At 40.4% G+C, this 24,720-nt stretch overlaps 1 protein-coding gene across 4 annotated transcripts; it reads left to right on the forward strand.

The window, feature by feature from the left end:
- Positions 1 to 902: 902 nt before the first annotated feature.
- dcaf6 (ddb1 and cul4 associated factor 6) lies at positions 903 to 24,680 on the forward strand. 4 transcript variants are annotated; one of them, XM_055031619.1, is made up of 21 exons: positions 903 to 1,276; positions 4,836 to 4,897; positions 7,952 to 8,044; positions 8,187 to 8,372; positions 8,463 to 8,576; positions 9,745 to 9,880; positions 10,579 to 10,790; positions 12,463 to 12,556; positions 13,718 to 13,837; positions 14,056 to 14,400; positions 15,857 to 16,054; positions 17,790 to 17,849; positions 18,885 to 19,071; positions 19,864 to 19,973; positions 20,710 to 21,028; positions 21,150 to 21,191; positions 21,618 to 21,756; positions 21,992 to 22,148; positions 22,269 to 22,357; positions 23,315 to 23,420; positions 23,503 to 24,680. In XM_055031619.1, exons 1-21 carry the CDS (start codon positions 1,189 to 1,191, stop codon positions 23,559 to 23,561), a joined length of 2,916 nt encoding a protein of 971 aa, XP_054887594.1. In that variant the 5' UTR covers positions 903 to 1,188; the 3' UTR covers positions 23,562 to 24,680. The 4 variants fall into 4 exon arrangements, with proteins under 4 accessions (XP_054887594.1, XP_054887595.1, XP_054887596.1 ...); XM_055031620.1 differs by lacking the exon at positions 21,150 to 21,191; XM_055031621.1 differs by lacking the exon at positions 15,857 to 16,054.
- Positions 24,681 to 24,720: the final 40 nt, after the last annotated feature.

Here is a 24,720-nt window from a genome sequence, read left to right on the forward strand (position 1 = left end):
TTGGGTCAGCTGAGGATCTCTGCTTTCTCCTCTTCAGTTTCAGTGGATTTTCAAGCTGATTTTCTGATTTATCCTGTTTGCATTTGTTCCATGTCCCATCTTGCTTCTGTATATTGTATTTTGAGATCACTGCACACAGTTGAACTATATTTCCCCGTTGTGTGGAAATGTGTTTTTCTGTTGAGCTGAATTTTATTTAGGACGATAATAGTAAACTATCTGAACACAAATGCACATTGCACAGAGGCTTTGGATTCTGAAAAGAATATTGTAAAACATTTTATTGTAAAATGGGGAAATCTGGAGCAGCTCAGGTTGCATGAATACATTGGCTTTATCTGTAAATATAGAAACAAAAAGATCAAAAACAAACAACTTAACAGTGCCGTGGACATTTTAAAATGACAAATTAAGACTGTGTTCGAAAGTGTGTCAGCAAAGCACACTTAGAATTTCTAAAAATATTAAAATGGTTCTTACATTGTCCTGGGATCCAATTCTTCTTAAGATGAAACTGAGCTTGAATTTTAATTATTTGGTGGTGATAGAACATTATTTCCATGTGTTTCATTTTCATTCGTAAAGAAAAATATACATAATATCCAGATGTGAATGGCTCAAGTAAGTGTACAGAAAATTAATAATATGACCCAGTTATTACAAGGAAGTAATAATAATAATAATAATAATAATAATAATAATAATAATAATAATAATAATAATAATAACTCTGAGCGTCATTAAAAAAATTTTTGGGACACAATCTCGGTCAATGTTGTCCATTCTGATATTGTATTCACAAAGACTCCGACAGCCATTTCTTCCAGGCGTTAGAAAACGAACGCACCTGTCTTCTTTGTCAAAAGCACGCACTTTCTCGCGTTGTTTTGATCCAGCTGACCGCTATCCGCAGAAAGAAATAAACCAGGCTAGACTCGAAAGACAGGGAGAGTTTGGATTCCGTAGCGCAGAGACGCGGACCGTGTGGGCTCTGAGGGACTGACGGCGGGGATCGGACCGGGGAAGACTTTCCCCTGCACGGCGATGCCGAGCGCCACAGCCAGCTAGCACCGTCCCGACAGAAAGGGACCGAAGTGGATGGAAATCCGACAAAAGGCGACGCCGTCCGAGGAAGGGTTAGCTTAGTTTAGATGTTATTGTCAGCTAAAACAAACCCACTTGGTCGCAATGTCCTGCACTGGGAACTTGGTTTGGGATGTTAATAAACGTCTGATCGGATACGGGGAGCCCAACTCCATCAGAACCAGCTATTTAGGTGAGAACAAAACACCAAGTCGCTATGCTAACGCTGACATATGTAACAGGACGTGTGTTGATTTGTTTGTTTTTAGCTGAATCGGAAGCAGGAGAGTTGCACCGCTCCTCCAGGCAAACTGAGCCGAGATCTTATTCTGCTATCTAACCCAACAACTTAGCCACTTTATGGAGGTTAAAGCTGGATGTTTACTGAATTGCAGACCATTTAGCACTTCGGATTAATCCATAACACAGTATCTATGTGTCAGGCAGCAGAGTGGTGATATTGCAAACTCTGGGATGATCTACTTTTATGATCACGGATCAATTAACTGCTTGAGACATAAAGCAAACATTTATGTCAGATCTCTGGAGTATTTCAGCACTCAAATGTTTGACTTTATTCTGAAAATTAGTTGTACAAACAAACAAACAAACAAAAACATTTCCATTTGTTGATTAAATTTTTTTTTGAAAATATATTTTGTGTGTATAATAAGCAGTTTTCATGTATAATTGCCATTATTGATCTCCTTCAAATAGTAAACTTATGTTATAAATAGCAAAACAATTGAAGCATCCAGATCCAGTAAAAAACGGCTGGTCTTGTTTTGCCAAATCTTCACTAAAATAATGAGAATATTTCATATATTTTTCAAAATGTTTTTTTTTTTAATAGCAATTTACAAAAACTTAAAATTTCTTTCTGTAGCAACAGGTGGGGGCAGGACAGCCTTGCTCATTTATTCTGACAGTTAAAAAGTAAAGTAACTTATTTAAATCCTTTCATTTGCAACAATGAACAGAGCAAGAGAAGAATATAAATGATATCACAGACATTCAGAAATGTAACTTTTGCAGATCTAGGAAATATTTAAAGGTTCAAAGTAAAGTAAAATTAAAATGAGTTAAACAACAGTTAAAAAAAAGAAGTATTATATGGAAAATTCTACAGTAATGGTATTGGAAGTACTGGAAACCGGAGCAGGCAGATTACATTAGTGAAACGAATCTTATAGAACATTCTTTAATTTGATTTAGGATGCAGACAGGAAAAAAAAACCCCAAAGACTTCCAGAGAGACTGAAACTTTACGCTTCTGTAACCTGATGTTTGATTGCTTTATAAGATTTTGATAAAAGTTTTAGAATAGCCAACTCCTATGTTGAAGAAAACCCTCAGTTAAGTTGGCTTATGCGGAACTGTTTTAATCTACAGTCTAAAGTTATTTAAAATGCAGCCATTTGTTGTGTTTCTTCTGCATTTTAAAGTAATTTTAAAATGGAAAAAAACAGAAGATAACAGAATAGATTTCCATTTCTGTCTTCCTGTATTCATGAGATCAGTGCTCATGGATATCATCTCTATTTGGACTTTTCTAGAGCTTCTTGTGCACATAAAATAAATAAAAAGGTTTGAAAAGACAATTTGTCTGCTGCTGAATTAAAGTCTTACCTAAGTTTTTGGGTAATCTAACTTTAGAAGTTTGCCTTCGCTTGTATTCCTCTATCATACCCACATTAAGGGTTAAAACATGTAAAGTCAGCTGCTAAACACGGTTAATCTTGATTGAAATTCCGGCTTTGGGTTCTTTTAGTCCATCACAGCAAAGGTTTCCTGTCATCATTTGTGCGTTTGTGCTCTGGTTGGTTTTGAACGGCGCAGACAAACCAATCGGTAAAGATGGCCGTCATTGGGAGAAGCAGTCGATCTCCAGGACTTGGTGTGTCACACCGTTCAGTCGCAGGCCTGAATGAGGAGATATGAGCCTGTCGAGGTGGAGCCGGTGCCTCAGAGGTTTAGTCAGTGCCGTATTTAGCCGAGCCGAGATAAAGTCAGAGCTGGGCTTGTGCACGCGAGGATGCATGCAGGGTTGTGTGGGTCACACCTCTTATCAGATATATTTAGTGTTAAGAACGGCGCATCAGAGGGTGAAGCGGGGAGATAAACTGCGAAGCTGAAGACACGGTGGGATTTGAGTTGGTTCTTTGGCCATTTCAACCAAATAGAATGTTGAATATAAGAAAAGGAATAAATTCATAACAAATGCTTCTTTGAGCAGCTCTGTTTGCTCAATTTCTTCACCTCCACTAAGTTAAAAAGTTTTGGGGGAGTTTCTGCTAATGACTGAGGGAAAAACTTACATTTGGAATCTGCTTGAATGCAATTTCTGTTGGCATATAACATTTCCAGAACCTTTCAATCTCACTGAGTATGTCCAAAATATGTGCAGCCACTCGGGATTTGTTCTATACTTGCATGTCTGTATTTTATAGCATATATTGTGATAATTATAATAATTCTGATAAAAGAATTAAAAAATCAATTTCAGTCTGATCGCTAAATGCCACACAGTAACAGCATTTATCAATATTTCTAAATGTATTGATATTTATGGCTAACCTCATAGGACCAACAGTTGATTTAACAACAATAGTTTCAGAGTTTGGAGGTTTTAGACGTTTCAAAAATCATTCGATAGTAAGTCTGTCAAAATAAGAAGTAAATCAATGAACCGCAGGATAAATGAAAATGAGGTTGATAATTCTGATTTTTATGATTAGTTTTTTTGTTTTTGTTTCTCTCTCTTTGTACCTAATGCTTTATGACAAATGGCTTCAGTTTGGTGCATTAGTCTGTAGTACGCCCTTATGCGAAGGGCGGTTGTGTTTACGGACACTTAAAATGTCTTCCGGTTTCAGTGCTAGATGTTTATCAAAAATGAAAGCTTGTTGAGCTTTGAGAATGTACACTTGCATTATTATGTCATTACTATTGTACTACTTATCCCTGAACTTATCTTAATAAGTTCAGGGACTATTTATCGGTGGTACTAGAGGACAACTTAAATAGAGGGCAACAAAATAGAGAGCAACTTAAATAGAGGGCAACTTCCCTTTAATGCCAGATGTATATTTTTAGTGGCCGAGAAGCTAAAGATCACAGAAAATAGTTAACAATGGAGAAGAAAAAAAAGTGAGAAAAATTATTGATTATAATAACTCTTTGCAATTAGAGGAACTATAAGTATTTTGAACAATACTTTACTTTTTGCTCTCAACTAACGTGACTCAGAATACAATCCTAAATTATTAACAAATACATATTTTTTGTGTGAATTTCGGAATTTTTCAGTATTATAAAAAATGCCATTGGAGACACTGGTGTCTCTAACATGGCAACGTTTTCAGCACCATTACGTGTGACATGCCTCTCCATGCCGCCCGGAGTTTTAAACCCGTCGATGCAGGTCCAGTTTTCCGTCTGAGCAAACGGCAGCCGCAGAATTTCACAGCTTGAACTCAAAGGCAAAGCCGACATCCCCAGACTGATTTCAATAACGTGGCGGCTTCTTCAGATCCTGACAGAACTCGGCTTTTGAACTGAGATCAGCGAGTCATCACACCGTCCTCTTTCTGCTTTCCTTGCTCTCGTTCTGCAGCAGCAGTGTTTCTGCAAACAAGAAGAATACAGTGCACTCTACACTAATTTATTACAAATGTTAAATGTGTCAAAGCTCTCCGTACCGACTCAAATGAATGTTAGCAGGTTTAAAAGCGTTTTTATCTTTTCTGCAGGTAGAAGAGAATTTGTCCAGAGGCTGAAACTGGAAGCGACGCTCAACGTCCACGATGGCTGTGTGAGTATTCTGCATTTCTGAGCCCCTTTTTTGAAAAAAACATTTTTTTGTCCCGTTTTTATGAGTTTATTTTGTCTTGAAGAAAACCGCGTAGTGTGTTGTTTTCCCCTGGGCCGGTATGTAAACTCCAGCAGAGCTCTGGCTGCAGGAAACCTGAGGCTGACAGATCAGTCACACAGCGTCTCGTGACGCTTTCGGGCAGGACTTCAGTCCGACCAAAACACCGCAGCAACACTCGCACGACATAAGAGAGCTGCCTACCTTTTTAAAATTTTATTTGTAATTTAATTTTTTTAAATTACAAAAAACTATTAAATACAATAAAATATCTATATATTTCATCAGTTTTCATTAGTTTCTTTTTTTTATAGAATAAATCCTGCATTAAATTTTCACAACAGAATGACACAAACATCAGGGTCATTTTATTATATTTGTTCTCATCAATACTAAGTGCTTTTTGTAAGTGATTTATGTTTTTCTTTGTTTTGAAACTTGAAAACAAAACGGTGATCCTTTAAAAACAACTCCATCAATTTTCCTATTGTGGATATTCACTACAAAAAAAATTCAGATTGTCTTTTCACAAAAGTTCATGCAACGTTCACAACTCAAATCTCTTTTTTATTTAGCTTTTATGCAAAGAACTGTATCTGGTGGAAATTAACACTACATTGCAAACATGGTGGTGGCAGCATCATGCTGTAGCTGGTTAGATTTTTGAGGAACATGGAGGATTATGGAAGGAAAACTGCTGGCAGAGTTCAGACTGAAGGGGAGTTTCACCTTCCAGTACGACATGCAGCATTTTTATAGGATTATTTGATAAAAAATATTAAAGAAAATACATTTAACAATATAATTATAGCATTTTTATACAGCTTAGAGGTTAATTAATATGTTTCTATTTAAAGAGGTTTCTATTTTTGATTAACTGAAACATTTAATCGAATGGATTAACGGTTCCAGTTAATCCATTTGATTAAATGCACAAGTCTTTAATATTGCAGCGATGACGCCACACCAGTCATTAACCCTCTTTTGACCACGCCATCTGCTTCTTGTGTGGCCATTCATCACGCAGTCTAAAACACCCAGGGTTACTGAACATTGAAGTCATGTGAGCGCTCATGTTTTCTGACATTACTGCTTGTACAATCTTTTTATTCAATAAATCCAGTCTGTCTAAACATAGGAGTGTCGGCAGTCACAATCTGTGGTGTTGCCGTTCCTTTAAGTGTGTTGAGTCGGAACGTATGCTGAGCAAGACGATATGCATTCAGTAGTAGGACCCAAAAAAAGCATTTATGCAAATCTCATTTAGATTTGAGTTTTTTTTTCATTTGTTTTTTCTAAGAAACACAGAAATGTAAATTTAAATGTAGCGCAGAAATATGACAGAAAAGTTGGTTAGGAGGTGTGTTTGTTTTTTTTAAAATGACTGTTCATGCAGCTTTTGGATGAGATGAAAATTGGCTCTGAATTTGGTAGCTGCTTTAGTTACTGGTGAAGAAAAAATCCTTCCTTAGGAGTTTGAGTTGCTTCATAATCTGATTTTCTTCTCATTTTATTAAGAGCAGTGCATCATGGTTCAGTGCTTTTGGCCTCGAGCGACATGATTGCATTTACAGATAAAATAAGAAGTCGATGTTCGTCCTCACCAAAGTTTGAAATTGATGGAGAAATTAAAATATCAGACAATTAAAGTTCTACATGGAGAAAGAATTGAAACGGGTGAAAATAGGATTCCTTAAGAGTTTTAATCAAAAACATGTTTTTCTGCTAAAATCGACTCCTCCTCCACTTTGAGGTGGATTTTTATTTTATGTTATTTGTGGACTGGAAAACAGGGAACCAGATGATGACGTAAGATGCTCAAACACAACAAAACAGGAAGAAAGCATCGTAAGTCATTTTAATTCATCATCAGCGACAGAAACTGAGATTCCCAGTGAGCGCTCGGGCAATGAAAAACAGTTAGTGCCGTGTTTTTAAATAAAACAAACCATCATAACAAATGAAACCCACAATTTTTTCCCTCGAATCGGCTCGTCTCTACTCATTAGTGAGTTGGAAGCGTCGGCTGTTGCAGAGGTGTGGGTTTGTTTTGCAGTGCAGCTCTGAGCCCAGAGTGATCTCACTGATTGCAGCGCGCCGCTCTGTCACGACGGAGCGCTGACCGAGGCTGCAGGTCGTAGTGAAATATTGATCCACAAACAAACAGAAAGCGAGCAGATCTGAGGCTTTGTTCTGGTTCTGCTGCTGGGAAACAGCAGCAGAACCTGGGAGTAATTTCTGCTCAATTATTGTTGATGTTCAGCTAAATATGAGCAAAACACAAATATAAATCTAGGATTTGAGTGAAAATTTTGAAACTGGATTTGTTTTAGAACTTCATCTTTCTTTGATTTAAAAAGGCAGATTTTTTTTTTTTTTAATCCTATTTGGACATAATTAAAAAAAATCTTTTGGATTAATACAGTGGACTAAAGTGAGTGTAAACCTTTTTGGCTGAGTCATCATTTATACGCTTGGTCTTTTGATTTTCATACACAGAAGAGGAAATAATTCACTTATTTAAGTGTTTTCTTCCACATTTTACAAAAACAAATATCCCTGTTGAAATCTAGTTAGTCTGCAAAATCAGAAGACATGAAAATGATGACATTTTTTTCCCTTTTTTGTTCAGTTGTGATACAGAATCATTCAGGTTTGAGAAGCTACTGCGTTTCCTTGCATGTTATGTTTTTATTTAAACGTCATTGTGGATATTTATACTAACTTCATTCAAACCAGTCTTGTGAAATTTGATATTTGCGGCTGTCCACACAAGTATGTGGATGGTTATTTTGTTGATACAACAATACAAAGAGTAAGAATCCAAAATAAAAGAGAGAAACACAAGTAAAAAGAACTTCAAGATGATAAAGAAGTGTTATTAGTAGATGTCTACAGGTTTTAGTATTGTCTCCTATTGCCAGTATGGAGTCATGAACTTTCCAAATTAGTTTTCGGTCAGGCCTCTAAACACTTTATTCCTTCATCTCCTCTCAGGTCAACACGATATCCTGGAACGACACAGGCGAATACATCCTGTCGGGGTCAGACGACACCTTTCTGGTCATCACTAACCCGTACAACAAGAAGGTTGGTCGAAACCTGTGAAGTTTACCGCTATTACAGAAACATATATTTAGAAACAAAAAAAAAAAAAAAGATTTCGACTGAACGGGAGCTTTTGGTACCACAAATTAACCATAAAGGTCCACTTTTATTTTCCCGTCTTCAGGTGAAGAAGTCGATCCGCTCTGGGCATCGAGCAAACATTTTCAGTGCGAAGTTCATGCCTCACACAAACGATCAGGAAATCGTCTCCTGCTCCGGAGACGGCATCATCTTCTACACGCACACCGAAAAGAGTCCCGAGTACAACCGGCAGTGTCAGTTCACCTGCCACTACGGCACGGCTTACGAGGTGCTGAACGGCGACGCCGCTCCGCCGATACGATGCTGCATTCGCTTAACGACCTCTTCTCTGACTGTATGCTTATGTTGTTCCTCTCAGATTATGACTGTACCAAATGATCCCTACACATTCCTGTCGTGTGGGGAGGACGGCACAGTGCGGTGGTTTGACCTTCGCACAAAAACCAGCTGCACTAAAGAAGACTGCAAAGATGTATGCAGACAACTGGGCTGTGTTTAATTCTAGTAATGTCAGTAGAAAGTTACAGAAATAATTGAGCGTTTACTAAATCCTCGTAGTGTTGAAGGTCAGCCTTGTGGCGCTGTTGCTTCTTTCTGAAGGACTTCGGCAAACTGTGTTCTTGACTTCAGTCCAGGCTGCCTGGGATGCAGAAGCCTTTGCGTTGCTGCTGTCTCATGTTTCGTTCTTCGGATCAGAACCCATGACCTTAAAACTGCTCGAATAGTTTTACCAGGTGGCGTCGTCGTTGCCTTGCTTAACCCTGGTGCTGTTCCTTCTGAGAGGAGATCCATCAGTGACTGATCTGAAGGAGGACAAACAGCCAGGCGTCCCGTTAGCTCGATTAGCTCGTCTAGCGCAGTGAAGTCCAGCCTTTCAAAAGATGTTCAGTTTACCTGACTTTTTTTTTCGTTCCATATTACCAGAAAAACAACTCTGAAATTTAAAATTGGTCACATTTATCAACCTTAATATTTTTCTGGTACTTTAGATTTTGAGATTTAGCCCAGTCTGGAGACGGTATGGATAAGCAGAAAGCAGAGTAGCTCTCGCATGTTGGAGATAAAAATTCTGGAAAATGAAACCATTTCACATTTTTTAAAATGTATGTATTGTGTTGCTTTGCATAAATAAGCAAAATATGTTTACTTTTCTCCTGTTCTCTTAAAGATATTGACCAACTGGTCCTTTATCTAAGCAGTCCTTTATATCATACATTTGATATGTTGTGCAGCTGTACCAAACAAAAAAAAACTGCCCTTATCCACTTTCATGATAAGAAAGTGAATTAGTCTTAACTTTTTAACTTTTAGAAATGTGTATTTGTGGCTACATTAAAGCATTTCAAGGTCACTCCTCCAGTTCTGTGAAATCTTGTTCCAGTTTAATCACATTAGCTGATAAAAGTCATCACAAATTGATGCTATGTTTTCTAACAGAAACTTGTGACAGAATGCATTTAACTGTAGGTTTGTTCCTCTGTTGTACCTGCAAACCAGTCTCACTTCCTGCCTGCAGCAGGCTCTTAAGGGAGTGAGACGCTGGATGTTCATTTATATTTTTTGGATTTTAAGCTTTATTGACCAGATTACCAGTTTACGTCGTTCCGAGCTTCACCCAGTGGCGTTTGCTTTGATCCCAGGACATTCTGATTAACTGCCGAAGAGCGGCGACCTCCATATCCATCTCACCTCTGGTGCCATACTATCTGGCTGTGGGCTGCTCAGACAGCTCAGTGCGAATCTATGATAGACGCATGCTGGGAACCAGAGCCACAGGTAAACTGCCCCTGTTTCTGTTCTTTGTATCTTATGTTGATTTCAGCAAGATTTAAAGGGAACATATTATGCAAAGTTCACATTTTGTGCTTCCATGTGGGTCTCTGCTGTTTCTGAACACAGCCTTTAAAAAAAGCACTCAGCCATTTTGTGGCAATAAGATAATGTTTTATGGTTTCTGGAAAATGAGCCATTAAAAAAAGAAAACAAAAAACGCAAATGTTAAGTCAGATTTTACGGTTAGCTAGCAACCCCAGCTCAGCTCATCACCTAGCAACCCAAGTTGGAGCACCAGCATATTTGGTCAGCTGGCTTTACTGCTGCATGCCCTATACAATGGCTGCTGGAAAAGAAAAGGGTTTTGTTGTTGACTTACCATACAGTACTAACCAACAAGGATGCATCTACTGCATCCTTGTTGGTTGTGCAGTAGGCTCCACTTCTGCTTTTCAAAGACGAATATACGGATGTATTGGTGTGTGGCAAGCTGCAGCTTATTTGTATTTTAAGAGACAAAGCAGCTCTTCCATGATTTTCAGAATAATACATTCTGTGTCTACATTATTATGCTTGTTGTGTAATATATGAGGGGAAAAAAACGAAGGCAATCAAACTCTAAGTGCCCATTTTACATCTGATTACTTAGACTGATTAAATGGATAGTCACGTTTTTCGATACATCTTCCTTTCTTGCTCAGGTAACTACATGGGCCGGGGAACGACGGGCATGTGTGTGCGGTTCGTACCTTCCCACCTGTCCAACAAGTCGTGCAGGGTGACGTCTCTCTGCTACAGCGGGGACGGACAAGAGGTGCTCGTCAGCTACTCCTCAGATTACATCTACCTTTTCAACCCCAAAGATGACCAGGCCCGGGAGCTCAAGGGCCCGTCGGAGGAGAGGAGAGAAGAGGTGAGGTCACGCTGCGATGCTTTGTAGCCTTTTTTTTTTCCTGATTCCTTTGCCACTTTTCAACTCTGTGTTAGAAACATGCTAGGAACATTTTGTGGTCTTCTTTTACGCAGCAGCATCTGAATGTAGTGTTTATTTCTTACAGGGAGGTTTTACTTTTTTTTGTGTTGCATCATCTGTTTCAGTCCGGAAAGCCTTTTATGTCGTGGCTTTATAGCACGATTCTCCATGGTTCCTGCACAGTCTGGAAAAGCATGAAGTTTATTTATTTTCAAGTTATCTGTCTAAGTATTGAAAATGAAAACAAAAGTATGGAAGAAATATTTAAAATTCCAGATAATTTTCCCAAACCAATCATTTAAACTTTGTTTCTGTCCATCTGTCTGTCTGCCCTTTCATTCATCTGTTTGTCCATCCATCAGATTTACACAACAAAAATCCAAGTGGATTGAAAATGTTTGTCATTAAATGCTGCAGAGAGCAAGTATGCATGCTTCTATCAAGTTATGCTATCAAAGATTCATCATCAGTTTCTAGTCTTTGGTTACCGTAAAATGTTTATCTGTTGATTTTATTCCATTCAGATTCCTCAGATTTCATCATGTAAAACATAATTGTTCATATTTTTCAGGGGAAGAGGTCAGACGGTTAGTTTGAAAAAGAGTTCAGGGTAACTAAAACAGCAGTTTGATTGAAGGCTGCCAACATTTTAAAACGTGGCGCCGCCCCTTACAGACGCCGTACAGATGAAACAAAAGCATCATTCTTGCTGGACCTTATTCAGACTTGCCTCTTGAAAGTCTGGCTCGCTCTCACAGCTTGAACGAACTTGTCTCAACCTGCAGAAAATGGTTTCACTTTTTAAAATGGCTTCCGTGCTTCCTCTCTCGTCATCTTCAAACAGCTATCAGCAGCTTTGAATCTTCTTCCCCTGATAGCAACTTCCTCACCGAAGAGTGCTAGTGCTCAGATTTGGAGGGTTTATTGATTGGAAAAAGAGTCGTATCTTTTGAGCTGCAGTGAAGAATTGGAAGAGCACCAAGGATAATTTCTCAATTCCCCTCCAACGCGTAATGTTAGTATGAAACTGTGATAACCAGTGAGGAAATCTGTGCTGCGGTTGTTTGTCTAAATGTGCCTGATCATGGTGACTGGGTTTCAGCTGTGTCGAGGTGCACACACTCACACATTCCTTTCCAAATACAGCGACCGACGCAGACGGCGTTCCTCAACCCACTGAAATAGTCTGAGCTGAGGCGTACGGTGCAGAGGATGGTGGGGGGGGCGTAGGCACCTCTCTTATCTGTCTTTCTCCTCCACCTCTGACCTCATTTAGTTCCTGGTCTTTTTCTTTCTTATCTCCTCTTTCTGTCTCGTCCCGTCTGTGCTGCTTCTCACCACCTGTCCAGACCTTGATGACATTTCCTGTGCAAAGCAGTTGGAAGTCCCTCCACTAAGACCTTGATTTTCTATTTCTGGCTCTCGGCCGGTTGTACCGCAAAGCATCCGAGGGACTGGAAAAAAAAAAGGGGGCAGCCTTAGTTGTGCTGCCAGAGGGGTGGGAGAGGACGGCGACAGAGACGGGCAGTGTTTTGCTTTGGCAGCAGAGTTATTTTTGACTGTGGTTTGACTAACAAACCGCTAACCTTTGACTGCGTGTGTGTTTCCACAGCTACGGCAGCCTCCGGTGAAGCGGCTCCGGCTGCGGGGCGACTGGTCCGACACCGGACCCCGAGCCCGTCCTGAGAGCGAAAGAGAAAGAGATGGTAAGATCACAGAATGTTCTGCTCCTCGTTCAAAGCAGACCTCTCACATTTCAGGAGAGAGCGCCAAGCTTGCCCAAATGTTTTCATTCACACTTCATCTTCTAAGTCTCGAGCAACAATCCCCAATAAACACAGAAGATTATTTATTAGGATCCTCGTTAGCTATTACCTTAACAATGGCTGCTCTTCCCGGGGTTCATGTTGCAAAACAGTTTTATGACATTTATAATATAGCATCTTAAATCGTAAATGTACAATTGTAACACTTTACACGATAAAGTAATTCAGTACGATAATCAAACAAGTTGAGCAACCATGAGCTTTCTGTCACGATGTGGTACAAATAACATCTTGCTGTTGTGAATGGATAGCGTGCTTTAGGAACCAGGGCAACAAAATTGTGGGTTTTTTTGTTTGTTTTTTTTTTCTTTTGTCAGGAATATAATTGTTTTTTAGCTCGGTACCTTGAATTTATTAAATCATGGAAGAGTCACTTAGCTCGTTGCATCGTGATCATCTGCTTCTTGTCACTAACAATCTTCTGGTTTAAATCGGGTTTGGTTTTTGTCATTACTCCGTGGCTCTTATGTGAAATCGCCAAATACAAGTTTCCCCAAAACGCTGCATATTTAAGTGGCCTCTCTCAAGGATTACTTCAGCACCTGAACAAAACACCAACTTCTCCTCTGATCTTTGATTTTCTCAGGTGTTGTGGCTGAAATATAAATTTATATCCTGGAAATATTTCCATCCGTCCATGTTGACTCGCCATTACGCTAATTGCATTTCTTATTAAATAGAAACATTGCGATTGCAAAATTGTGGGGTCTTTTTTTTTTTTACATTAGCAGAATGTCAGAAAAAGTTTTTGCACATTTGTGAAGAAAAAGCTACTAATGTCGGATTTGAAAAAGGTATTTCCTTCCTGGTGGGACCTTCTCATTGCACAACAACATGAAACTTGCTTCACAGTCAAACACAAAGTTGTCAAGGTCAGGACTGGCATGAACTGGGTTGGGGCAGAGCGTGGTGTAGCGGTAGCTCGGGCCGCAGATGCTGGGATGCTATTGGTCCTCAATGCAACCATCTGAAAACCATTTCCTGTCACGTGCCTGTAGTTTCAAATGTTAATTTGAAACGTTTCCCCTCCTCTCGCTTTAGGAGAGCACAGTCCAAATGTGTCCCTGATGCAGAGAATGTCAGACATGTTGTCCCGGTGGTTCGAAGAGGCCAGCGAAGCTCAGAGCAGCAGAGGAAGCCGACCTCAGGCTCGGCCCAGAGGTGAGATCTCGCTTTTTAATTGCTTCTTAGTTTGAGGGCGTTGTACAAAATAAAATAAAATTTTAAAAAATCATGCCAAAAACCTGATTTTATATGCAGTGATAATAAAAACAAAACTGTAAAATTGTGATGCGTTTCAGTCTGACGCTTAGTCTTTGTCCTCAATTATTAATCTAAGGAGCCAATCAATTTATATTACTTGATTGCCTCATTTCTAGGAACTGCTGTCCGGCCTGAGGGCTCGGCAAACACTCCTGCCCCCTCGGGTGCAGACTCCACCCAGGAAACCGGGGCCCCTGAGAGGCCCGTGGAGACAGACTCCCTGGAGGTCCCTTCCAGTCCTGCAGCCACGTCCGAAGCCCCGATGTCCAAATCCACTTCCTCTTCCTCCTCAGGGTCGTCATCAACAGTCACTGCGCCTCCTACTTCCGGCTCGTCTTCGGTAGAGAGCTCGGCCCCTTCTTCTTCTCCTCTTACCTCCTCCCCTGACTCGGAGCAAAGGAGTCAGGGGGACACAACCGGGACGCCCACAGCCACGCCCACCTCTGAACCTGCACTATCGGGTGAGAGTCCAGTTATACTTTGACTGGCGTCACTTCAGTTCAGTGTGAATGAAGGCGTACTCGGAACCGCTGTTTTCAGTGCATCGCAGAAATATTCACACCCTCTGAAATGTTTCACAGTTTGTTACAGCCACAGACCTCACTATGTTTTTATTTGCAATTTTGTAGACCAGGCGCCTGGAACCTTTAGATCGCAAAAAGATGTTTTTGCCCTCGGTTCAGCTAAAGAGAACCTCAGTGTTACATGACGCTTTAAAAAGAACAACTTTCGATCTTTGATAAAGCTCTACTGGGAATTTTTTTGTGGCAAAGAAAATGTGTGGCAAAAATAGAAAAAAAAAATCACAACATAACAAGAAAAATAGATTGAAAATATAACTGATATATTACGTGGTTTATCTAAATGAACGAACTAAAGTCCTGCATTTGCTGGGAATTTTTTATTTCACAAAGGGGACAATGCGTATGAATTAATTAGTTCGTAGTTGTGAAATGTGAGTAAAAAATACACACACTTTCCCTTGCATCGCATCAGTTCAGTTGTGTTGAGGTGTTCTGTATTAATCAGAGAACTCTCATTTTAACTTGGAGGAAATTTCAGAGATCTTGATGGGACACCTGTACCAAACATCAACAAGAAACTGCTCTAGTTACATGAGACCAAAGCTGAACATTTTGGGAAACAAATGAAAAACTACTTACATTTGATGGAAATACACCATCTCCACTATGAAAACGTCTTCAGCAGATAAAGAAAAGCTCTTCAGAGCTGATGGGACCTGAATGTTTTAGATCAGGGCCTTAGGCTTGTCTCCTGTAGCAGTCTGTGCTTCAACACAGCGTTCTGAGACCTCTGGGTTAGACTAGACCCAGTCCTGTGTCCACCTGGTCCATTCAAAGTCTAGACCTACATCTAGATGAGAATCTGTAGCTAGATCTGTCCAATCTGACTAAGTTTTAACCTTTTAGCATTTAAGAGTTGAAGGGGAATTAGTTTCAGATGCGAAAAGCTGGTAGAGACACGTCTCTGCCTGTGGAGTGAGACGACTTTCTGCAAAGCGTTGATTCAAGAGACCTGAGTAAGAGGCCCACCACACTTGCACAGACATTTTTAAAATTTTTTTTTGTAATTTAACTAATGAACCGTTCTCCTGCCAGTTAAGTCCCAGTAAAATGAATCATAGTTTGTGGTTATGTAACAAACTGAAATGGTTTAAAAGAGTGTGAGTGCTTCTGTAATGCAGAATGTGCGATAATGGACCTGTGAGTGTGTTTGAGCGTCTGCTTTGGAGCCACTCCACTCGAGAAGCAGCAGCAGCTTCACCTTCTTCTCCTTCAGCGTCCTGTTGTCCCTCTCTTTGTCCCTCTGCTCCTCGCCTCCTCCTCCTCCTCCTCCCCTCTCTGTCCTCCTAATGGCTCATCCACTGTCCCTGTCTCCCCTCTGCCTCTCTGTCAGAGTACGGTCCTCATCGGCTGCCCATAAGTTTAGTGTGTAGGCGTTTGCAGAGGTTGCTTCGGCTGGCCGACCCCCCGGGACTGGGTCAGCGAGCGACCGCTTCCACTTCCTCCGCAGCCTCTGAGCGAAGGGCTACCTCAGCTGCTGCTGCCTCCGCCGCCACCGCCGCCTCTGCTGCTCCGAAGCAACCCCATACAGGTTACCCCTCCCTCCAAACCTGCAGCAACACCTGTCAAGTTCTGTGTCTGAGCTTCTTCATATAACCGTGGCAGACATGTTTGTTTGCAGACTCACTTCGGCTCCAAATTCCCGTCTCGCTCGAACCCAGCACTAACCCCTCCGTCTAACGCACCGTGCGTTTCACAAACCCATAACCGCCAGCAGCTTCTCTGCTCCCCTCACTCACTAACACTCTCACTCCCTTCCTTTCCTCGTTGCTTTGGGTTTTCATCTGCAGACTCTCTGTTTGGAGTGGCACCAGCGGTTGTGAATCTGATTGGTTTGGCTCATGTGGTTGTTTCCCTGGTTGATGATGAAGACGCGTTAAAGATTGGTTGCGACTGGCTTCCTTCCTTCGCCGTGAAACTAAAGTCCTTGTCAAACATGAAACTTCAAGCACCGAATTTGTTGAATGAAATTTGGACTGCAACTCATTTTTATGCTGAAGTTTTAATTGATTCATTGAAAAAAAGGGAAAAGTTTGCAGATTTTTCATTTTGCCACTTAAGCTTATTTTCTACAATATTATAAATGCATCAAAAGTACAGATAAATAATTCAGTTCCTTTTTTAAATGATAAAATAAGTATAGTATTGCCTAAAATGCAATAACAGCATTTCTTTTGAATACACCTGGTCATTTGTTAAAGTTGATGTCAGCTCTCGCTGCTGGACTTAAAATCAACACAATGCAGGGCTGATCTGGTGATTATTGGTTGGATTAACCAATAACAGGACAACAAAAGGTGTCCAGATTACATTTCTGAAAGAGTTTTAATCGAGTGAATCAAAACTTTATGCCGTTTGAGGAGTTCTAGGCAGAATATATTTTTAGATATATTTTTTAGATTAAAAATATAAATCCAAAGTATTTATATTTTTTGTACAGTTTTGGCATAATTATGCCTCTTGAGTCTGCTCTTTTTGTTTTAGATCTAGCGGTTCACCGATTTCTAAATTAGTTGACGATCATTTCAATAATCGATTAATCACAATTAATCTGATTAATTATTTCAGCTGTGCATGAAATCACTGAATGTGTCAGTGTCACGAGTTGTCTGGCAGAGGACTGACAGCTCAGCTGAGGTCAAAGTTCAGATAAATGCTTCGTGTCTGATTGGGACGTTTATTGGACGCTTGGTGCTGCATTTTGCTTTTGCTCAGCTGTCATGCAGTCCTTACTCCAACATTTTCTGGATATAATTCCATTTTTTGGGGAGAAAGAAATAATTGTGTAGCCAGCAGACAGGAGTACATACAGACTACTAATGTTTATCTTGATGAATAATTTAGCGTCTCGCAAAAGTATTTATAGCTCTTGAGCCACTTCCACATTTTGTCCCATTACAGCCACAAACCTCAGAACATCAATATATTTAATTAATTCTATATTTAAGAAATGATTGTTGCGTTTATTTCTAGTTGAATTATTATTATTTTTTTACACATTTCAGGAATTATTTTGTTAAAAAAAAGTGTAAGGGTATATTAATACTTGTGTAGTAAGCAGATGTGGACTCTGATTTTGTTGTTTCTTTTCAGGTTTGCTCATTTCCCTCTTTGTGCTTTGTAAAAACCTGCCACAGCGCCTCCATGTAGCTCCGTATAAACCGTGTAACTCGAATGAAGTTTGTGACGCTTACGCATCTTGAGCGTGCGAGCTTTCACCTTTGAACTCCCTGTTAAGTGTTTAGTTTGTGTGGTTTGTGTTCCAGATTCCCCTTCGTCTGTGGTAAACAAACAGCTGGGATCCATGACTCTGGATGAACAGCAGGGTGCGTCTCTCCATCCTTCCTCTGTCCTCTCTCTCCATCTCAGAACGCGTCTGTCCAGTTTGTCTTGTTTCAGCCCTTTCTCTAGTCATCCTCTTGTCCAATAGGAAATGAGATGGTGATTTTAATTACTAGATGTGTGGATTTTGAAGCAGCCTGCAGAGTTTCTCTTCAACCTGTTGAAGATGCAGGAGATGCAGTTCAACATCAGTGAAAACGTGTCCTAACAAATTAGTTTGTCAAGGTTAATAGTTGGGCTCCAACCTTATGTCTTACCACGACCTAAACTACTGACAGGTATTTCCTTTATTATATTTTTATTTAAGGATGCAGACCTATTATAAAAACAAATTTATTAGTAGGTGTAGTAGAGTAATGTCCGCTCACTTTCTTTCTTGATTTGAGGATTTGATGTTTTTAACTGGCTCATCTGTACTTCTGTTGACCACTAGGTGTCACCAGAAACCCCAACAGTAAATAAAAATAGATGTTAAGCGAAGAGTTAATGAAAAATGATCATTTCTTGTGACCAGCTAACCAGCATAGACACTGTTAAATGCCTTATATGAATGTAATATAGATATGAATATGACTTTTATTTGTTTGGCTGCTTTTATTGCTGCCGTCTTCTGATTGTTAATGAAGTGCCACTTATATGGGCTCTGCTTTCTGAAGTTATTTGGAAATAATAATGTTTTTGGATGAGTTATACAGTTTGGGAATGTTAAATAGACAAAAACAGTTTCCAGTTTGTTTTTGCACAAACTCAGTCTTTGTTAAAAAAAAATAGAATATTTAAGTTAGATAATCTAGTAATAAATCTTCACCTTTTCACATATATTGTAAGTTACAAGATTGTTTTTCAGTCTTAATTCATCTGTTTGAACCTTTCTGTGTTTTCTGTGGGTTAAGCTGTGCTGCATGTTTTTAAAACCTTTCGGAATCGTTTTTCTTTTCCCATTTCCAGCGCTCTTCTGCTCACTCTGCAAGCACGAGAGGTTCAACCGCCGTTGCTTTCCTTTTTGTTTCTGCCGCCAGGAGCAGCAGAGGCTGCAGGTTCAAATCCCGAGGAATCGGTTACTGCAGCAACCAGCGGCACCCCCACCGCCCCTACTCCCACCCCGTCCACCACCCGACCCAGCGCAGCAGAGCCGGTCCTCAGCCTGCACTACAGCTCAGAGGGAACCACCACCAGCACCATCAAGCTGGACTTCACCGACGAGTGGTGAGAGACGAGCAGAGAAACGGTTTCTGTCCAGACCCGAACTTGTGTCAAACCACATCAGCAATCACTCCGTGTTTTAACTCGATAAATGACTCGGATACAAGATCAGATTAAAATAAGTGACAAACGGATTCGATGTGTCAAAAGCTTCAGAGTTTGTGTTTAAGATCAGATTAGCGTTGATGCCCTGACGGTGTTTTAAACGTAAATGAAAAAGACAAAGCAAGTAACCGATTGAAAGACGGAATGGTGGTTTTATAGAAATATGTTCTCAGTTTAGTTTATTAATTTGCCAAAAGCAGCACAGCACCGACCTGTGGTTTCTCGTTAGGAAGTGTTGCGATTCAAATTCAAAGACTTCTTTGTGATCTTTTATCATCTCCACTGGTACTTTGGCTTTTTTTTTCCTGACCTAAACCTAAGATTTGGATTTGTTAATGATTGTAAATATTTCTGCCTTGTCTATCTCTGTTTTGAACATGGAGAGCTTTCCGCCTTCTTTATGAACCATAAAGAAATCCAAATATGCAGGTGAATACATAATGGGCCAGATATTTACTCAACATTCAGCCACAGTAGTTTCAATCTAGAATGTTTTGCAGGAACATATTGTGGATTATTTTGACAGATTGTTGCTAAAATCAGTAAAACCTTCAGACCTGTTCTGTTCTTAAATTACTGGTTTCTGGACATAGGATTTAGGTTATCATGTATCTTTCGGTCTCAAAAATCCATCCTTTGCCACTTTTTGTCGGTTTCTTCATGGTAAAATAAGTATTTTTTTCTCCACAGGAGCAGCAGCACGTCCAGCTCTATGGGCAGCGGAGTCTCCAAAACATCTGAAGTCGTGGTTCCAAACAGCCAGGAGACTCTGTCAGCGGAGAGTTCAGTGTCGGAACAGGGTGATTCACGTCCTTCAGCATCATAGTTGCACAGCATTCAGTGCCTTCAAGTATTGATGCCACTCGAGCTTTGTCAGTGTTTGTCACAGCCGTAAACCTCAGTGGCTTCACTGGCATTTTAATGCGAGACAAACACAGAGTTGTACATAATTAGGAAGCCGAGAGCCAATTAGCGGAGTGTACGTTCTCAGATTGTTTAATTCTGGCCTCTGCTAACGAGAGCATCTCCTTTCACGTGGCTTGTGACAAACTGCAAATGACTTTGTTGGGTTTTTCGTTTACCAACAGATTTCTTCTTCCAACTTTTCCATAAAGTGCACACCTCCTCTGCTTTAACCCTCTCACTTTCCTCTTTGACTTGTCTGCTCTGTTTCTCGGTTTTAATGATGCTCTTTACTCTGTAACAAACATTTGAGAGCTTTACAGAACAAAGAAATCCCACAAATGGCAACTGGTTGCACTGGATCTTATCTAGGACATATCAGAGTAAACGTGGCCCTAAATATAAATGGATGCCACGTTTTTTTTTTAAAAAGAAAATTGCTAAAGGAAAAAAACATCACTCTAAAAACCACTGGTTGTTTTCCTTTAGCTTCACAATTATGCACTTTGTTGGTTTCTCACATTAGAAATCAGTAAATTACATCTTATAAAGCTCGAGGGGTATGAATGCTTTCAGCTGGCACTATAACCTCAAATTTATTCCACACTTTACTGCACTTCCTGTGCTCCTCAGCTCCCTGCGAGTCCTCTGGGCAGCACAGTTTGGCAGCAGCCGCATCAGCGTCTCTGCATGACGCCTCCGGCGCCGGCCCCCTCGGCGTCGCCACGACTCGGGGTCCCGCTGAGTGGGAAAGCACGGGGTCTCCGCCGCAGGAGAGGAGTCACCCGGAGGGCTCCGAAGACCCGTCAAGCGACTGCAGGAGGGCGGAGCCTGCCGGAGAGGAGGGCGTGGAGGGTCAGAGTCAGCCGGCGCCCAGCAACCAGGACTCCGACGACAGCGACGACGATCCCATTCTCATCCCACCTGCCAGATTCAGAGGGCAGGGGCAGAGGTAGGACATAGGAGCCTCCGCCAACTACACGTATATATAAAAATATCTTTTCACTTTTTAAGGATAGAGTTTCTGATTTAAGTTCTGTACTTTCACACTCACTGTTTTCGAACGAATGTAGATTTAATTCCAGAGGATCTGCAGTAGGGGATAGGATGATCAGGTAACACGCTCACTCTGGAAACCTAAAACAAGCTAACACTGGAGCTGCGTGATCTGCTGCACAGCATCTAGAGCCAAAAGCACCACACAGTGTTCAGCTAACCGTTTGTTGTTTCGACTTGGTTTGACTCAAGCTACTGATGCAAGGGGCTGAGTATGGAGTGTTTGCATGTGATCACAAGCGACGTGAATAAAAACGCCACAGCTGCATTTATTGTATCTGTATGCATGATGACTTCAAAAGAATTACATGTTTTGATGCTTCATGCAGGTGATTTTACTAAAAAAAAACCAAAAAGATCCTATTAAATACTCTAGCGGTTGAAGTGTAAAAATCTGGGTTAAATCAAATCATGACTCGGCATGAATTTGCAGATGTTTTTTGAGTTATTTAAGTTTTGTGGGTTTCTTGCTTTTTCTTTGCCAGGCGCTCTGCAGCAGCTCGCATCCAGGAGCTGTTTCGCAGGAGAAAAGAGAGGAGAGAGATGGAGGAGAGTGAAACTCAGAATATCAGGAGACCTTCAGTGAAAATGGTTTACAAGGGCCACCGCAACTCCAGAACAATGGTAAGCATCAGCCCGGTCCAACTGATCAGCTCACCCGGTAAATGGAAAAGTCAGAAAATCCCTTAGTTTTATCTCAACGCAGACAATCGACACACGTACGTCATTTATCCGTTTTTGAAAGCGAATCTGTTTTTATGACTCTCGCAGCAGGAGAACTTGAGACACCTGTCATGTTGAGGTGTCCTCTAGCAGTCGTCTGTGTGACATTTGAGGTTCTTCTCGCCCTCGTGTCCAGATAAAGGAGTCATGTTTCTGGGGCAACAACTTTGTGATGAGCGGCTCGGACTGCGGACACATTTTCATCTGGGACAGACACACCGCAGAACACCTCATGCTGCTGGAGGCCGACAACCACGTGGTCAACTGCCTGCAGCCGCACCCGTACGACCCCAGTGAGTCCAGTCAGGGAGGTGGTCGGATCGCAGAACGAGACCAAAGGAATGCAGATGTGTAATTTAGTATCTTTATGCTTTTTTCTCTCTCTCTCTCTCTCGTTCTCTCTCTCTCTCCAGTTTTGGCTTCTTCGGGGATAGACTATGACGTCAAGATTTGGTCACCACTGGAGCAGGCGGCATCTTTTAACAGAGTCCTTGCTGAGGAGGTGTGACAAATTATATACGACGACTTGGGGCAGGGCGATTTAGCTTAAAATTAATATCGCTGAGTCATCCTTTGTTGTTCTACAAATGACAGAAAATATTTTCAGAAAATGGTTTTATTTCAGTCAATTATTCTGCGAGCTTTAAGACATTTTTTTTGGTTTAGTTACAAGAATGCAATTACAATATTAGCAGGTTAAAGATGCTATTTAACCACAAGAACATCTAAACATTAGTTTGGATAAAAAATATTTTGTGGTTTTCTTTGTTTTCAGAAAATTACGACGACATTTTCCTAACATTAAAGATAAGATCGTTTTATTAGTCTCCCAATTTATCTTTTAAAAGATAAATTACCAGAAATGCATCTTGGAAGCAGCGGCAAAACTGCAATACAACAATCCAAAAGGACTGACCACGAAAAAATGCATAAAAACAATCCAAAAAATGCACAAATGTCAGATCAGCAGTGCATCCCCGTAACCATTTCCATTCACATACGATACATCCGACATAGTTGGTCATCGTCTGGACCACTACGACCCTGTTCTATTAACGTTAAGACTTTATTCTAGAATTATTTTAACCTTATTCTCATACTGCTGTGACTCTATTTTTGTAATATTGTGACTCTATTTTCATAAGAAACTTCACACGACACCAAAGGTGATGCAGCGTGAAAAAGAAAAAAGTTCTTGATAGATTGAAACGCATAATCTGTTATTTGTCTTAGCGTCCAATTTTCATTTGAAAAGTTCATACTTCTGTCCTGGGACTAAACACTGTTCAGCTGGATGCCCTGTTAATTTCAGAAGGTGAAACATAATAATAATAACAACAATAACTTCCAGAAAGCTCTCTTTACGGACATAAATCAAAAATTTTGACTATTATTAAAAATTCAATGTTCCTGCCTCGAGCTTCATGTATTAAAACCGTTCTTATCTCCTCATTAAAAGGTCATAACCCGCAATGAGCTGATGCTGGAAGAAACGAGAAACACAATCACTGTCCCGGCCTCCTTCATGCTCCGAATGTTGGCGTCCCTCAATCACATCAGATCGGGTAAACCTCGTCGCAGACGACGCACAGAGCGGCGCTCTTTCTCTTGTGCCAACTTTTTCTTTTCTTCTTCTTCTTCCTGTAGATCGCCTGGAGGGCGATCGATCTGAAGGATCCGGTCAGGAAAACGAGGAAGAGCAGTAGCCAAGTTGGCATTTTATTTTCATGGAAAAAAAAAAAAAAACAAAAAAAAAAAACAAACACCTTTTTGTTGTTGCTGTATAGCACTTGCAAAGAACCCCTGAGATTTGTACTAGTAGAATACTTTTGGATATTAGTGTTATTTCTAGGCCCATGTGTTACTTTTTTCTTTTTTTAAAGAACTTTCTTACTGACGTTTCTGTATGAGGATAAACTACAGCTGTGTGACTGCAAAAGGACGCCAGTATGGGTATAGAAAAGTGTGTGTCTCGAGTGCTAACAACAGCGGCTGGCGTGAAAGGATGTTAAAGTGCAATATTATTTGTTTGGGAAGGTGAGAGTTGGATCAGTGTTAATGTTTGACATTTTTGAATTTGTAGCAATGAAATGTTGTCGTGCTGCTGCAGCACTTAAAGCATGTGAATACAGACTTTAATTAAAATACAAAGGCTTTAATTCTGCTGTTTTATAGAGTTTGGACGGAAAGAACTGTGATCAGCGATGGAGACGCACGCGGCAGTCGGTAATGGAGCAGTTGCTGAGTTGCTGCTTACAGCTGTTGGTTTTTTTTTAGCAGCTGTTTGTCTGAACGCAGCCTTTGTCTGTCTGGGAAATATCAAAAGCTGAAGTATTTTTCGCTTAGCCGCCCTTTTTATTTATTTTTCATGCATTAAACATGTTTGTTTTGCTTTCTTACTTGACTTGGGCTAAAAAAAAAAACTGATTGAGAAGCGTTTTACTCTGATAAACTCTACAAAATTGGATGGAGCGTTAAGTGATTGTTACCCATAGAGCTAATATGGCCAAACGCACAATAAACAGAACTGTAACATCAGTCAGATGTATTTCAAACTGTACGACGTGATTTGTTTGTTTTTCGGTGCAAAATCAGGATCGAGCTTCGTTTAAACATTTAGCTTAATGAGATAGACGGCTGCATTATTGTTGAGATCCCTGGAAAAGATGTACAAGAAACACTTTCAATAACTTCCTCTGTTGTTACAGCATCATAAACGGTCAAAAGATTTCATCTTGACATTCGTCCTACTGTCCAAATCATAAACATGTAGAGTTTGCTAGTTGGAATCTGTAAACTAAATTACCGATACTTCCTCCTTTTAATTTTTCTTGCGTCTTCATAAGTTCACACAAAATCAAGAAA

This window comes from Poeciliopsis prolifica, unplaced genomic scaffold (assembly GCF_027474105.1).
Source record: "Poeciliopsis prolifica strain line A6 unplaced genomic scaffold, Auburn_PproV2 SCAFFOLD007, whole genome shotgun sequence".
NCBI lineage: Eukaryota > Metazoa > Chordata > Actinopteri > Cyprinodontiformes > Poeciliidae > Poeciliopsis > Poeciliopsis prolifica.

Excerpts from the sequence above, each read along its gene's own strand:
- dcaf6 (XM_055031619.1), top strand. The coding sequence starts at position 1,189 with ATGTCCTGCACTGGGAACTTGGTTTGGGATGTTAATAAACGTCTGATC. Across the intron at positions 8,373-8,462 it reads ACTACGGCACGGCTTACGAG|ATTATGACTGTACCAAATGA; the intron begins GTGCTGAACGGC and ends TGTTCCTCTCAG. Across the intron at positions 9,881-10,578 it reads GCTGGGAACCAGAGCCACAG|GTAACTACATGGGCCGGGGA; the intron begins GTAAACTGCCCC and ends TTTCTTGCTCAG.